This window comes from Sylvia atricapilla, chromosome 13, assembly GCF_009819655.1.
Source record: "Sylvia atricapilla isolate bSylAtr1 chromosome 13, bSylAtr1.pri, whole genome shotgun sequence".
Lineage (NCBI taxonomy): Eukaryota > Metazoa > Chordata > Aves > Passeriformes > Sylviidae > Sylvia > Sylvia atricapilla.
The window spans coordinates 14065951-14082463 of record NC_089152.1 but is presented as its reverse complement, the minus strand read 5'-3'; the positions used below and the strand labels follow the sequence as shown (position 1 = coordinate 14082463).

General features: G+C 37.0%; 1 protein-coding gene across 2 annotated transcripts in view; it reads left to right on the top strand.

Annotated features, from left to right (window-relative positions):
* The window catches only part of ADAM10 (ADAM metallopeptidase domain 10), a 41720-nt gene that overhangs the window by 17664 nt on the left and 7543 nt on the right, over nt 1-16513 (top strand). For both annotated transcript variants that reach the window (XM_066328536.1, XM_066328537.1), the window contains exons 3-9: nt 2078-2196; nt 3393-3551; nt 10516-10619; nt 11987-12136; nt 13259-13351; nt 13947-14130; nt 15764-15927. In XM_066328536.1, the coding sequence (XP_066184633.1) occupies nt 2078-2196; nt 3393-3551; nt 10516-10619; nt 11987-12136; nt 13259-13351; nt 13947-14130; nt 15764-15927 (973 nt within the window). The remainder of the gene's footprint in view (nt 1-2077; nt 2197-3392; nt 3552-10515; nt 10620-11986; nt 12137-13258; nt 13352-13946; nt 14131-15763; nt 15928-16513) is intronic.

The following is a 16513-nucleotide window of genomic DNA, read 5'->3' as shown; positions in this document are numbered from 1 at the left end:
ACCTTCTTTCATGAGGAAAGGTAGGAAGTCTTCTATCAAATATTAAAGGGAGCAGAGATTCTAATGGGTCCAGGATCTCTTGGCATTTAACTTCAATTCCTTGAGTGGGGCAACTCAGTCACAGGGAAAACTCGAACTAAAAAGAGCTCAAATCTGTGTTACACCCAGAGCAGGGTATTACATCCAAAGTGAATCTAACTTTTTCAAGTACTTAAATGAAGTTTGTCATATTCTCAGCAGTGTTGGTCTTAATTTCTTTCTACTTGTTCATTTTTAACTTCTGCCCAGGAGAGCTGTATGAAGTGGCCTCAAGTCTCCACATTGCCCATCACCCCGCCCTGGAAAAATTTGTTGGCTAATCTTGTAGCATTCAGTCCTACCCTGTGTCTCTGGGTCGCTTGTTCGTGTTATTTCCTCTTTCTCACGAACCTCTGGGTTACCAAAGGACTGTTGTGGCAGAGGTAGTAAAAAGATGAACTTGAAGGACAATAATTCTTATTTCTTGTCTCTCACTGGTGCCAGTATCCGGGTGCACAGTGGACTCTTCCTTCCTTTGTAACAGGAGGATCTTCCTCATAAAATACATCTGTGCTGGATCTGTGGGAGGAGCACTGCTGGGCTTGGCACCAAGCCTGACTCTCAGGGAATTGCTGAAGTTTAACCTTCCCCATCTGCCAGCCACATCTCAGAGTTTCATATCCCTGTAGCAGATACCTGTGACACATTGCCAGAGGAGAGTACTTGCTTTGAAGCTTTATGAACACTGTGGCAGTAATAATAAATATAGTTTGATTGTGAAATGCTGTTTGCATTACTGAGTAGTCAACATGAGTCACTACAGCCCTTCCCAGGTTTTAAGTGTAGGCATGGCTTTTTTTTTGATCTTGAAGTTTGCATCTTAATGTACATCTTAATGTTTCAAAATACTTGTAACTATGATGTCATATTTAATGTGCAGGTGGAGACTGAAGATACACTTTGTGTATGCTTCAGCTCATTAGTAAAAAGTAACTAGATTTAATCAGCTTTACACTATGGCTCTTAATTGCCTGGGTTATTTTGTTGGTAGCATACTTGGATACTAACTTTCACTGTGAAGGTCAGCTCTGCTTTTTGATGATGACTCTAACCCAGATGTCCTCAACTTATCAGTTACTTTTTGTGTAACAAATTGATGACATAACTGTAATATTCCTTCAATTTGATCACTGCAGAGAAAGAAAAATACAGGAAGAAAATTGGGACTAAAATTGGAATGGTTGAAGTTTCAACAACTTCATGATCTGTATTTGCACAGATGTTTATACAAAATTTAGGAGAATGCCAAAATAAATTCCAGAGCAAGCTAATGGTTGTCACAGGCATGAATTCATGTACTGCCAGGTATTTTAAAACACTTCAATTATGTTGCTTGCTTGAATGAAACTCCTGTTGTTTTACAAGTAAGCTGTTTCATACAAAGACTGGCAGTAGGATTTGCATTAAAGTACATAGTGCTTCAACTGAGCCCAATCATTTAATGAATAGAGCTGTTTACAAAGTTGTTCATGTAACTCTACCAGTTTCAGTAGTTTTATTAGCTGTTGTTGCCCATCTTATTTTTCGAGTTTCAGTTGAAACACTGATTAACTCACCTACATTTCATTTACATTATTTGAATCTTAAGTGTCATCAGTGAAAGTAAAATAAGCAAAAGCTGTTTTTATCTGTTCTACTTCAAAGTGCTGTGAAGTAAAATAGTTGCATTTTTCCTGAGCTACTCGAGTGTCTTCTGAAGGACTGGGAACAAGTGTATAGTCCAACCCAGCATTTTAGAATTATGTGTTTAAGTCTAATGTGTTTTCTGGCTTAAATCTTGTAAATTTAGCTACTTATAGCAAAAACATTTAAAGAATCTTGCTTTAAAAAACCCTTCTATGCTCTGGTCTAATTCTTGTACAGTAAAAACATTTTCTACAGATAAATTTTAAAAGGTCTGCAAATTGTTTGCACAAAAATGTCGTTTTGAAGTACTTTATTTAGTGCTCTTGTAGCTGAAGCTCAAAGCCAATTTACCATCTTGTTTTATTCATTTTAGACAATTCAACCTTCGAATGAAGAGAGATACATCTCTTTTTAGTGATGACTTTAAAGTAGAAATATCGAACCAAGTAATTGATTATGATACCTCCCATATTTACACTGGACACATTTATGGTAAGTTTAGCACTTTAAATGGATGAAAACGCAGCAATTTTAAACAGAAACTTTCTAATAGTATGTGGAGAAAATTATTGTAATCTCTATGATTAGATTATTTCTGAACTTTATTAATGCATCTAACACATTTAAACTCCCATCTGCTTTTATATATGGGTCACACTTAAATGAGTATTTTATCTAATAATTTTCATAGCCATAAAACTTAAATTTCAAATCTGTTTATAGACATATTCTTCATAGAAATCTGATGTGTTAAAAAAAACAGTTGTATGCATTGAAGAAAAAAGAAATAAGGTGCCATTTTTACTTCAAAGGAATAAAAGGACTTTAGAGTTACCATCATTAAGGGTAGTATTTTTATTAAATACAAAAGATAAAGTTGATTAAAAATGAAGAAGGATTACAGAATTAAAAGCAGATGGCAAGACGAAATGGATTAAGATCTACTCTGCCCCTCTTTATACTGTTTGTTTGGTTTTCCTGAAGGTCTTTCTAAGTCATAGTCTGCAGTATTGAAGTGAGCATTTTCAACTTTGAAAAGTAATAAACACAGGGCTTCATGTGCATCGAGGCAGACCAATTTACCAGTTATTTGGAGTAGGTCAGAAGGCTTTTTGATAGTGTGATTCTGAACTTTCCTCAATGGAGGAGTACATAAACATTCTTTTAGCAGAGTAATCTTTCATCCATTATATGGGGAAGGCTGTTGGGATGCTCATGTTGTAGCAGTCAGTGATTAGACTTTGGCAGTTGTACTCTTCCTGATTGTGACTGTTACAAATACAAATTCACTCTGTGCCCAGTTTAAACCTAGCTAGAGTTTTAAGAGCATTATGCCTGAGGAAAAAAATGGATGTCTTGAATATAAGGAAGTCTTTGTTTGTTTGAAAGTTTTTGAAGTTCTGTATATGCTCTGATTTTATTATTTATTATTTCTAATTGTATGAACACATGTATAAGGACAGGATTTGACTATAGAATTACATGCTGTGTATGTACAGCTTTAAAATACATACTTGAATTCTTCATTATATGCTTTTTAAATAATTCATTTATGCACCTGATTGGGAAGCTGCTGAACTTATGACTATGATTTTGCTGTAACTGCTTCTTTTACTGATGGATAATATTAGTATTAAAAAGGATTTTTGAAGGGTATAACAAAACTAATACACTTTGTCCCTTAACAGGTGAGCAGGGAAGTTTTACTCATGGGTCTGTTATTGATGGAAAATTTGAAGGATTCATCCAAACTCACAGTGGGACCTTTTATATTGAGCCAGCAGAGAGATACATAAAGGACAGAAACCTTCCATTCCACTCTGTCATTTATCATGAAGATGATATCAGTGAGTACTTCCATTCTGTGCTACAGATGAAATATTTTTTTATTAGATGTCAAAACCTGTATGCCATTTGTAAGCATCAAGTGAGAACTTTGGCTTATGTATGACACAGTGAATTGTGCTGTCCTCAAGTGATTCATATACATTTATGGTGTGAAGGAGATTTATGGCAAACCAAAATCAGTCTTTATTCTGCCATTTTAAGAAATCCTTAGCAGTCAGGCTTAAGTGTGTAAGCAGTACATTTCCTACCCAATGCGTGCATGTTTATTTGAAAAATACATTCTTAAAACAATCTATACTGATTGCTCTTCCATGTGATTTGGGAAAATAAAAGATAATTAAAGTTCAGGTCACTAAATTATTGCCTGTATCCCATGAGGGTGACATTTGTGTGAAATAAAAGCTTCCCCTGCATGTGTCTGTCACATGTGCCTTCAGAGAGCTCTTAAAAGAGGTGGTGGCACCCAGTATGTCCCATTTTACACAATGGCTGATGGAAGTGTACAGAGAATAGTACTGAAAATTGACAGGTATAGCCCCAGAAATCTAGCTTCAGTTGCAAATGCTCAGAAGGATGAAAAAGTACCATGAAATACTTCTACATCTGATGCACCAGAGTTCTTCTGCACTTTACATGCCTATTTATGTGCAATCAGTCTTCAGCTGTAATGCAAGTCAGTTTTGTTTGATGCTTAAGTTATATTGAACCTCAGAAACGCTGCAGTAAAGTTGTGATTCCAAGTTTGAGGTTCTTCAAGGATCAAGGAGGTATCAAAAGTAGATGTTAGCAGCAAAAGTAGATGTTAAGACTAACTTTTGGTAATCCAAACTAACAAAATGTCTTTCCATCTAACTTCAGGATGTCAGGCTTGCTTAAAAATCAATTTAAACCATAACTTCATTTGAAAACCTGTCCCGTGAGGTCACTGTGCAAACCTGAGAAGACTTGAGTTTGAAATCTCGTTTGAAATTGGATGAGGAGGCTTGGATTAGATCAGATTAGAAATTACTTGAACCACTGATAATGATATATGTATAAATCATTTTCAAAGTGTGTCATAATGAGACTGCATTGTGAAGAGAAGTGTGAAAGAATAGGAAGTTAGATGAGGGAAATTTCTGACTATGATTTGGCTTTGTATATTACAATTTTCTTGGTGCTGTAAGCCAGTGAAAAAACCAGGATTATTGCATATTGCTCTCCTTGATTACTTCTCTTGTGTGAATGCAGTGAAGAGAAGTCATCTTTCTCCACTAAAAACTCAGCAAATTTGGGTGGGTGTTTTGTATTTTACTTTGAGTGGCAGTATGTGCTGTCTCTGAGTATATTAAAATTGCTATGAGCTTGCAAATATGTTTGTCCTTCCTGTTATCTCATTCTGTAAATATGATTACTAACCCAAAAGCAAATAGAATTTCCATAATTTTAAAGAGCTTGTGAACGAAAGCATTTACTGGATTTGTGAACAGTATTTGTTTTCTGACTAAGTGTATATTTTCCTGGTGCTTACAAGACCCATATTTGAGAATAATTTTATGGGATAGCATTCCATATTTTTGATTCTGAAAGAGAAGCTGCAGCATGAGCTTCATTTTCATCTCTGCAGAGCATTGCTGGTCAGTTCAGCACGGGGGAAGTCGGTTCAAAAGGGAGAAGGCAGTTTCCCCTGTTAGCTGCAGCTGGAGTATTGCTGGCTTTGCTACTCTAGCAGGAGAGTAGTGGGGGAAAAGTAATAAAGTTACAAAAGTCTGATGTGGAACTGTAAGATACATCTTTCATAACATTTCTGTCAATAATTCACACATACTTCTCTAAGTTTGTGTTGCATCTTATAGGTCTCACTGAACAGTCCAGTTCCCTGCTGGATAGTGGGAATGTTGGACTTCCACTTATGTAGGATGCTGTGTAAATAAGTCACTGTCAGCCTTATAAAGGGTTTTATTAACTAACCCTGTTGTTGAAAAGAGGGGAGGAGGAAAGTAAGAGACATGAGGCAGTGATGTGCCCAGTTTTCAAAGGCTGAGACAAGCGAGAAGATTCTCATGTCCCAGTTCCTTATGCTGTAAATAGTGAGTGACTAAAAATACTCTTCACTGTTATTGAATACTGACAGAAATAGAACTGTGCCTTAAAGAAGCAGATAAATGGATTTTATGAAAGTTACTATTGCTGTTTTGTAGGAGGGATCTCTGTTGGAAGAGTAAATGGATCACTTTGGGAACTGGAAAAAGTAATGTTGAAATTGGCTCTTACTGATGTCTTATAAAATGAATGTGAGCAGGGTATGTAAGGGTGTTTTTAATCGTTCAGGTATTGGTATATTGGCTTACATCTTTCTTCCTCTTGAATCTAGTGCATGAAACCCATCAGTTAGAAACAAAATGAGAGTATCAGAGAGGGTGGTCTAAATCTATTCCAGTGAGCCACATTAAAGCAGCAGTACAGTATGGCTTCCAAATGGCCAAGTGAGTGAACATTGCTGCTTGCTCAGCAGGGTTGAAAATAGCTCATCCTGGAGCGAAGTCTAAGCAGCACTATTTAAAAACACATCACTCCTGTTGGCTGCTGCCAGTGCAGTGTGGTGTGCCTCTGTTCTAATTGCACAGTGGCACTTCATGCACTGGGACTGTAGATGCCTCTAGGATTTCTGTTCTCTGAACTATGTGGAGTATACAACTGCTTCTGTGTCTTTCTGAAGGGTGCTTTTGAAGCTAAATTATATTTGTCTTTCATGAGGCCTATTTTTGCATTGAAAAAAACCCCAACAACTCCAAAAAGCAAAGCTTTGTAGTACATTTGTTGGTAATTTGTTGTTACTCCACTCTAAGGCTGGCTCTCATGAAATAGAGTTGAACCACTACTATCTTATGTAGGACAAAAGCAACAAAAACGGTGACATTTCTAACTCGGGAGAGACTGAGGTAAAAAGTCATCTTTGCTTTAATTTGGGTATTTTTTGGTCACCCATGTTTTAGCCTTTTGAAACAATATGCTTTTTAGTGCTTTTCAGAAACCACAATGCAACATATGATTAGCATCTCAATGAGTTCTTTTTCAGTAGTTAAACAAAAGTTGTTTTGTAAATGGGGATTATATTGTCAACTTTATAAGGCAGCTTTTGTCTGTTACAGTGGATCTGGTGACCAGTGGAAGGCAGCCTTCTATTCATGACTTGAAACACAAGCTGAATGATTTTAAACCAGTCTTGATCAAACTGTTTTATAATTTAGGGTTAGAAAGATGCAAATTGCTGTTTACATGAAGATATTTAGGAAACGTTTCTTTAAGGATGAGGATATATTTACTTCATTTAAATTATTTTTGCTTCAAGTGTATCCCTGAGTTCGTACTGTAAAATACAAAATCCGTATTTCTTCAGATCAACAGTATGCAGGAAAATCCTGTTCTGACCTTCTGGAAAATTAATACGGTCACTTAATTGTCTTTATGATCTTGGAAGTGCCATACAACTAAGAACAGAAAGTGAAGTGGTTTGTAATTTTGCAAAGCCCTCTTTGCTGAAGAGACTGACCATTGCAAGCTGTGTTACTAATGAGAACCTGGTTTCTGTTTCATCACATTATGATGACAGTTGTCATGGGAGCACAGCATCACAGAGTGCTGCAAATTAAATCTGTAATAAGGATTTTTTTTTTGTATCTGCTTACATTTCAGTTTTATTCTGACATTATTGCTTTTGCTAGTATTGGGCAAATCTCTGTGGCTGTTAAAGAATTGAGTTTTCATCATTTGTAATGGAATTTTGATGTCATCCTTGCCCAAGATGCCTAAATCCAGTAATTATTAAGTTGACCTCAATGCTTTACAGATCACACTGTTCACTGCTAATCAGAAGAAGAAAACCCAAATATTCAGGAATGTCTTTGTGGAAGTTGTAGTACATCTTCTTAAAAGGGAAAAAAAAATCTTACTTTGAGCATCTGTGGTTGTATATATCGTAAAAAGTCATCTGCCATCTACTTAGAACGAGACATTGTAGTCAGAAGGTCTGAAATGACAAGATTTTTGCGGGTGGATTTTAGATGTATTGTTATTTTATTCTGCTTTTTTTGTTTGGTTGGTTTTTGTTTGGTTTTGTGTTTGTTTGTTTTTGGTTGTTGTTGTTGCTGTTGTTGTTGTTGTTGTTTGTTAAACATTCTGCCAGGATATACAAAACCTGAAAATGGACAGTACTGGAAAAGAAAAAGTTGGGGTTTTTTTGCCTAATGAATTTTTCTATTTAGAAGATGGAATTCGTTATTAATGTCTTCTACTGTAGCTCTGTTGGAAAATACTCTTTGTTTTCTCCTCAACTCTGCATTCACTGTAATCAATCATTTCATGGCGAAAGCAGGTTTTTCCTTTTCACTTCTCAGGGTTGTGGTAGGGATGGATTAAGAAGCTCTTGATCCCCAAGAGCTGGCAGAAAGCTGCACATCTCAGAGCACTGAAAAGCTTCACAAGAGCATGGATGAGACTTCTGTCTTGTGGGTCAGAGCTGGCCAAGTCATCTGGCACCATGTAGTCCTTGCTTAGCTTCAGATATCTAAAACTGGAGCTGCTGCAGGGTGTGATGGAAATAGGAAGTCTCAGAAGATGATGAGGGAATGATGTGGTTTGGGGGCAGCTCAGCATTCAGCAAATAAAAACTTCATATGCAACTTTCCTTGTAAGTTAGAAATGGTTCCAAAGTGAACTATCCTGTTTTACTTGTCTCCTGTGATTAGCAGGGTGGTTTCAAATCTGTCTCTGGGAGATTTGTCTTTTCCAGCAAATGCAAAACCTTGGCAATTGCTGTTGCAGATTGTTTTGTGTTCACTTTTTTGTAATTTTAACTGTCATGGCTTTAAAGTGTTTTTTCCTAGATTATTACTTTTCAAGTGAGAAATATTTGAATTGCAGGCAGTCAGTAAAAAAAATGTGTTAAGGGATTTTCTAACATCTTTGGGAAACAAGATAGAGAGAAAAGACAGATTATTTTGTGTAATACACTGAGAGCATTTATTTCCAGTACTGTTCTGTCAGTTGTAGTAATGCTTCAGAGTGGGGCTCCTGCAGGGGTTGCTGTCAGGGTTCTGTGGTTTTCTGCAGGGGCAGTGTGTGGGTAAAAGGCAGAATGGGCCATGGCTCCTGCCCCTGGGTAACCTGCTCTTGTTGCAGACAAACAGTCAGTGGTGTGAAGTCAGGTTGTAGGTAATGAAAATCTGCATTAGACCAAATACAGTAGAATTTTTTATACTATAGTGGGAGGAAAAAAAGTGTGGTGGAGATGGAGAAGGGAAGGATTATATCTACAGTCCTTTGCTTGTAACTCTGATCTATTGCAGTGATATGAAACAGGATCCCAAAAAGTAGAAGATGACTCCAACAGAGTGGTGCTTTTTTTTTAATATTGGCTGTAGCCAAGTCAGTGTTTCAGTACCATGCTGGAGCAAATTGGGTGAGGTGACTTGCAGTAAAAGCACATTTTTCTCTTTTTCTCTCCATTCTTCTGGCACTGTGCTGGGAGGAATCTGATGAGACAGCAGTTCAAAGATGGTATTTGTGTGGTGGTAGAAATTGAAATGAGGGAAACCAATATGTAGGAGGTTATGAAATAAACTTACAAGGTAAGCTGTATATTGAAATAGTTTAGCAGTATCATGCAGTATGACTGTAAGAAACAGGCATAAGAGTCAAAGATAATTAAAGGCAGCTGTCGGATGAAACCATAGCAGAGCCCACACTCCAAGGGAGCACATCTGCTCTGCTCCAGCTCCTGCCAAGCCTTGACTCCAGAGCCCAGAATACAGCTACTCCAAATTCACCTGAAATGCATATAATGTGAGCATCAGGTCCTTGGTGCCTGGGCTTTACAATTCTGCTCTTTCTGTTCTGTTTACTCTGTGGATTGGGATCTCCACTCTAAAAGATAAACACCTACTCACCAAACAAAAACAAAAAGACAAACGAACCAACCAACAACTCCCAAAACACAACAAACCTTGGTAAAGTCTGTACATTTCTGACACACAAGTGGCACTCTCTTGAGATGGTGCTAAAACTGTGGTTTGCCCACAGAAACTGACTTGTTAAGTGTTCCGATCTGTGGCTACCATAATCTGTATTCCATTATTTCTTACTTGAGCACCAATTTATGATGGGATTGAATCTGCAAACAAAGGGAAAAGTATTGAGTATTTGTCATCTCCAGAGGAAGCTTCTGCAAATACAGGTTACAAATCTGCAATAGGTACTGATAGTGAAAGCTAAGCACATGTGTCTGAATTAAATTCCCTTCTGCAATGACACCTGCACTGGCAACTATTGCAAGAGTTGCCCTTGTTAAACAGGTGATCGTGGGATATTCTCACTAGTTTGGATCTCCAGCATGTTTAACTAACATGTAGTGGTTAACTAAACCATGGTTCAGTCCATTGGCATTTCCCTTCTTATGTACTGATAGTTAAGTACCATAATGTGAAAACTTAAAAAAATCAGTGGAAGATGAAGAAAATAATAAAATCCTCTAAGAATGTTACCAAGGTTTCTTAGTTTGTTTACCAAGTAGCATAAAACCCCTTGCTCTTACCCAAGCAGTCTTTAGTATACTTGATATCTAATAACTTTCCATTGTGATTTCCATTGTCATTTTTTGAAGGCTGCTTTTAGTTGTCACAAGTGGGTGCAGATGTGTAAATAAAAGCTCTTGTTCTTATGTTAGGCACTGCTCATCATATTTTCTTGTGCTGCCTGAGAAAATTATGTTAAGAAGCAAATGTCAGTTTTGTTCTGTTTGTAAAACTAAGAATGTCTTAGTAGAAACGTTTAATGAAAAAAAGCTGCATAAACCTTGAATCTTTAATGCTTCCCTCAAACCACATACACAGTATTGGACACCAACTGACTAAGTTGCACTGATGCAGCCATATTTTGGATTTGTACTTGGAACTTGAAAACTCAACCTGGCCTTCCTCTTTTTAGAATATCCACATAAATATGGACCACAAGGAGGTTGTGCAGATCATTCAGTATTTGAAAGAATGCAGAAGTACCAGATGACTGGTATAGAAGAACCAACAACAGAGGTACAACAAAGGCTAATGGCTTATGTTGATTAGTACTTAGTGTGATAACTTCCTATTTCTTGTATATTGTCTCTCTTACTTTTGGTGAGCTATCATCCCTCTACGATGTGTGATAGTTAAATTATTGCTGGAGGTTTCTCTTTAACATAATTTTTCTGAATTCTTTCTCTCATTGCTTCTGTAGCCCAGCTGTGCTACTTATAGTCTTAATGAATCCTACATGATCTCAAATTTTTCAACAGTTAGAATTTTAGATGGATGTGGAAATCAAGCTTGAAATGAGGAATATACTTTATTGCAGTTGAGAAGGAAGAGTTTCAAGATCCCCTGATCTCCAAGTATTACAGAGTAATAACTTCTAGATTTTCAAGTTATGTTAGGATAACACACTTGTGATATCTGAGTGTTTTCTGTGGAAAATTAAGTGGTGTTGGTGGGAGGGTCTTTCTCACAACCCTGTAAGCTCGTGGGGGTTACAGACTGGCTGCTGTGAGAGGTAAGTGTCCTGTGGAAGGACCTCTGTGCCTGGGTGGAGTCCCACAGTGGGTTTGCATTCAGTTTTGCACCACACATCGCAGATTTTTTTTTTCCAACAGCAAGTTACTGAGTTTTATACTTAGCTGCGTTCTGAGCTGTTTCAAGTCTTGGCATAATTTTGTGGTGTCAGCTAAATATATACCCAGAAAACTATGCAATATGGCTTGTTAAATAGCATCAGCAACTTAGTTAATTTATGTTGTGACTCCAGGAATTGTCAACACAAATACACTTTTCAGCATTGGTAACAATAACATGCTTTCCCAAAAATTTGCTTGTAAAACTTTATGGAGAGAGAGGGCCATCAGCCAGTGAGGAATGTAATGCCAATGTGCTACCAGATACCACCTGGACTAACCTTGGACTTGCTCAGTGCCCCATTTGTTCCGTGCTGAAGTGCTTAAATATTTCTGTTTGCTGAGATAGCTGACTGAGGGAATTACAATTTGAAATAGCTGGTCTTAGGGAAGTGCAGTTAAATCCTACCAGTGCTGGTTTCTTTCCTAACCTACCAACCATTTGTTTATCTTAGAAAAGGATTATAAAAAAGAAAAATTCTAAAGATCACATGAATAAAAAAAACCTATATAATATTGACTTGCTTTGTAATATAAAATGAAGTGCAGAGAGAGCTTTCACTAAGATTACATTAAAGGTATTTGAAAACTGAGCATAATGTACTTAATTCAAGATTCATCAAACTTTGTAAGTTAAAGAGAGAGAATGAAAATCTGTCCGTATTAGTGTAGTATGTTTAGAACCATTGTTATTTTTAGGTAATCTGGTGTGGAACTACAAAATTAATGTATTTCTTTCCTGTGCATGTGTAGAAGCCTGTTGAAGAGCCTAAGAAGGATGATCCCCAGCTTTTGAGAAAAAAACGTGCCACTCAGGCTGAAAAGAACACGTGTCAGCTATATATCCAGACTGATCATTTATTCTACAAGCATTATGGAACCAGAGAAGCTGTGATTGCACAGGTATTTCCAATCCCTTTGTTTTAAATTACCTGCTTGTACTTTTACTAGATTCAGGTAGTCCTGATAAATTTCATGTAACTTATCTGCATGTATTTTTGCTTATTTACTTCATAATGTCTTGTTTCATTTGTTTAAGTGGTCTGGACATGATTGAAACAGCATTTTTTATTTTGCTACAAAGATGCTGTTTCTGTGACAAAAGTCCTGACTTGTGCCTCTTTTAATGGCAGCTGTAGTGTGTTTAGCACCTCTGAGCAGGACTTGCACTCTGACTGTTCTCAGTTCTTACTCAGAAAAACAATTCCTGAAGAGTTCTGTCCTGTTTGACAGCCTGCCAAGCCTCTGTTTTAACACTTGCACAGGGTCCCCTTTGAAATTCTAGCTCAAAACACCGAGAGCTAATGATGCTGAGATATTTTCCTGTAGTATCTGATATAATGGATGGTTAAAAAAGCAGTGGCACCTAAAGGCAGATGCTTTTCATTTGTCAATATACTATTAGCTGGGAAAAGGGTCAATATTATTCAGTGGTTTTGCTGATAATTTGCCTAAAGTATAGGTAGCATGTTAACATACGTCTCCTGAAGTCCGAAATACTTCACTGCCACTTGCAGATCTGAATTTTACTATTTATCACACTATACATAGGCAATCCAAGTAGCATTTTTCAAAGCTCAGAAGTTCGTTCAAGATCAGCTTTTTAGTGAATTAGCATTTTTACATGCTAGAAAAGGTAAATGAGTAGTTTTTTTCCTGTCTTCTACCAGAAATGAAAGAATAATTCTTAACAAGTAAATTTTTTTCTCCAAGAAAGAAATGCAGTGCTCTGAATATGATTTCCACTGCAGTGGTGTCTTACTAAAGCAGTGAGTAAAGGAGTATCACAAACAGCTGTCTGAAAGTTGATAGAATTATGTGTTTAAAAAAATGGCAAAATCCTATGTTGGTGGTGCAGGAACTGGTAGTGATTTATTTCCATTATGTACCATCATTTAATTCAAAAGGCCTGTTAGGAGTTCCTACTGCACAATATCATATATTGTATTGCAGCTATTGCTATTTAAGATCAGCTATAGTGTAGTGCATAGATCTCTGAACTGTAGATACTTTTGTTTTTGACAGATTTCCAGCCATGTTAAAGCAATTGACACCATTTACCAGTCAACAGATTTTTCAGGGATCCGTAACATCAGCTTCATGGTGAAACGAATCAGAGTAAGTTGTGCTGCAAATGCTTCCAGCTTCACCAGTGCTGCTTGGAGGCTCTGTTCTTTAAATGTCCTATTCCTGTTCACTTATACCTGTTTATTGGTTTATAACAGTCTTTAGCACAAGTGTCTCTGCAGTAAATGATGCCCTAAGATATTTATTTAGTTTGGTTTTAGGGATTATTGTCCAAAGCCCTCTACTGTTGTTAAGCTGTGGTCAGTTTTTCTGTAGAAATCAACTTTGTTTCAGCACTGTTGTGTGGTGAAGAGATTACTGCTATTCTCCAATTTCTTTAATACTAAAATAGAGAATGGCTATCCAGGCTGGGACTTCCTTGTAAAAGTCATAATTTAGGAGGATTAATACAGACTTTTGGGTACCGACAGAAAAGAAATAGAAGGAAATAAGAGAATGGGGATTTACTACATAAATGCAGGTCTTCATTTATTGTAATGGTTTATTTTCCAAATACTGGGGTGGTAATTTACAATCAAGGCTTTTAAATTGTAAACAGCATCTTTAACTATGTAACATAGGAAGGTACTGGCATGTACAAGTGGAAATGAATCTTGTCTTACAGTTTGTTTCAATTTACTTTTAGATTAACACGACCGTAGATGAGAAGGACTCTTCCAATCCCTTTAGATTTCCCAACATTGGTGTGGAAAAGTTTCTGGAACTGAACTCAGAACAGAATCATGATGATTACTGCTTGGCCTATGTGTTTACAGACCGTGATTTTGATGATGGAGTCCTTGGTCTGGCTTGGGTTGGAGCCCCTTCAGGTAATTCTAGACAAGCCTTCAGTGCTGTGAGATAAAGTACTGTAGGTAGGCACTAGAAGAGAGGTAGAAACCATCTTTTAAACTGGCAGCAAATCTCCTAGCTTTTCACAATTTTGGTTTGGTATGGTTTAATTTGTTTTTTTAGTCTATCGTGCCATTTCAAGTCTTCTTTCTGCATTTCTGATGAGCAGGATATGATTAATAAAGAAAAACATATTTATTTTGTTATAAAAAGGTGATACTACTTGGATTGCTTTTATTTATGGTAGGTGTGAGCAGCCAGTAAAGTGACAGATGAAACAAGTATTTCTGCTCTATATGAACAGAGCTTACAGCTATGAGAGCAACACAGCAGAACCTTTAGGTTTTCTAGGTAGTATTGAAAGATTTTTTTTTAAATCAGTGAGATTTTGTTGTGGGAGATAACAGAATAATTACTGCATGACTCTTCTTGAACTGATCCTCATTAGTTTCAGTCTGGTGTATATTTTGGGTATAAAGTATGTCCTTTGATGTAAAAAAAATCTCAATTAGTGAGACTTTGCAAGAGACAGGATACTTAATGAGAACATTATTGAGACCTTTAACAGAATTGAGTAATGGTGGAAGAAATGTGAAACTGTTCATAAGGGGTAAGAGATCAATAGACCCATGGCTGCAGTTGATATGTCATGTCCACCTGTGTGGGCTAGCCTTAGTGACTGTGGAAGACCCACAGGAAAACTAATGCCCAGATGGTGAACAGAAATGAGAAATTAGGTCTGTGATGACTATTCTAGTGTATACACTGAGCAAGCACAGGATGAACTGGAATGTGCAGTCCATAAATACTGCTTTCAAAACTGAATTTAATTGAGAAAAACTATGATCTTTGAGATTCTTATCCTTAATACATATACTGACGTAGATTAAATGGGATATAAATCAAAATTTTACTTGAGAAAGGAAGGTTTCTTTAGAGCGGGTTTTAGACACCATTTACATTAGCAATAGAATAGCTGAATTTTAGAACATTAATAAAGCTTCAGTAGAAACTCAAGTTATGGAAAAATTTGGTGAAAATAAAGTCAAAATTTTGGGAATTTTCCAAACAGGAAGTGAGATGCACTTGACTGCCAGCCTTCTAAACATGGATCTCATTAACCCAACACATTAAAAGCATTTTCAGCTTTAGTTTGTACTTCTTCTGACAATGATGAGGAGGTAATATTAGGTATTTTATATAAAAGCTCTTGCTGTGAGAGAAGATCTCTGAATTTACTGTGTATTTTTTTACTCTGTGAAATCCAGATAAGCTGTAGATTGAGGCCACTTCTGTTGCACATTGCACCCTGCTAGTCTTGTACTACAGGTATGATAGAATAAGGGCTCATCCGTGCAGTGAATGCCCAAAATAGCTCTCAAGAGCTATTCTAAACCAGCTAACTTCATGTGTGAATGTATCCAATCAGTGTTGAGAGCATTTGTTTGAATAAATCTAATCTACTTTCAAGGTTGTGCTAATATTAATTATAGAGAACTCTTAGTCTGTAAACCTGCAGAGCAAGCTGTTTGTTGCTCTGGATGTCAGTAGACAAGTAACACAACTCTTTTTTCCTAAATGTGTGATTGTTGTACTTTTGTCTGAATGCAGGGAGCTCTGGTGGAATATGTGAAAAAAGCAAATTGTATTCAGATGGTAAGAAGAAGTCTCTGAACACTGGAATCATCACTGTCCAGAACTATGGCTCTCATGTGCCCCCCAAGGTTTCTCACATTACTTTTGCACATGAGGTTGGGCATAACTTTGGCTCCCCTGTAAGTATTACTGGTGGTCTGTTAACTCACTCTCAGCCATTTCACAGGGTGTGGTTTACAAATGGAGGTTTTACTGCTTACAGACAAGGGAAGCAGGATCCTGACTCCATGAGCATATCTGCACATTCCTTGTACAAAAACAAAGTGGATGGTAACTGAGCCATGAGTGTTTGGCAACACTGGTGCACCAGTGCATTTTGTGAATTGTTTATTTATGTTAGTTCAATCCCTTACAAAGGTCCTTTATTATTGTTCCCTAAATACTTACTATCTTTATGAACAGTAGGGTCACGTGCATCTTGTTAAATGTATTGTGCTTTATCCTGGAGATGAGGAAGAAGCACTGCAAAATTGATTAAGATGACACTTTATTCAGGAAGTGGCTCACATGCTGAATGTGTAGGTGTTTTATACCTACAAATTTATGTAAGAAGATAGTGGAGTGAATTAGGATACCTAGAAGAATGTTTTTGAGCAGACCTGTTTGACAGACATTTAGGGATGCACCTTGTTTGTGGCAAGCTTGAAAGCATGAGGCTTTTTGTTTTGCCAGTGTGTGATGTATTTCATTCCTCACACTGGATAT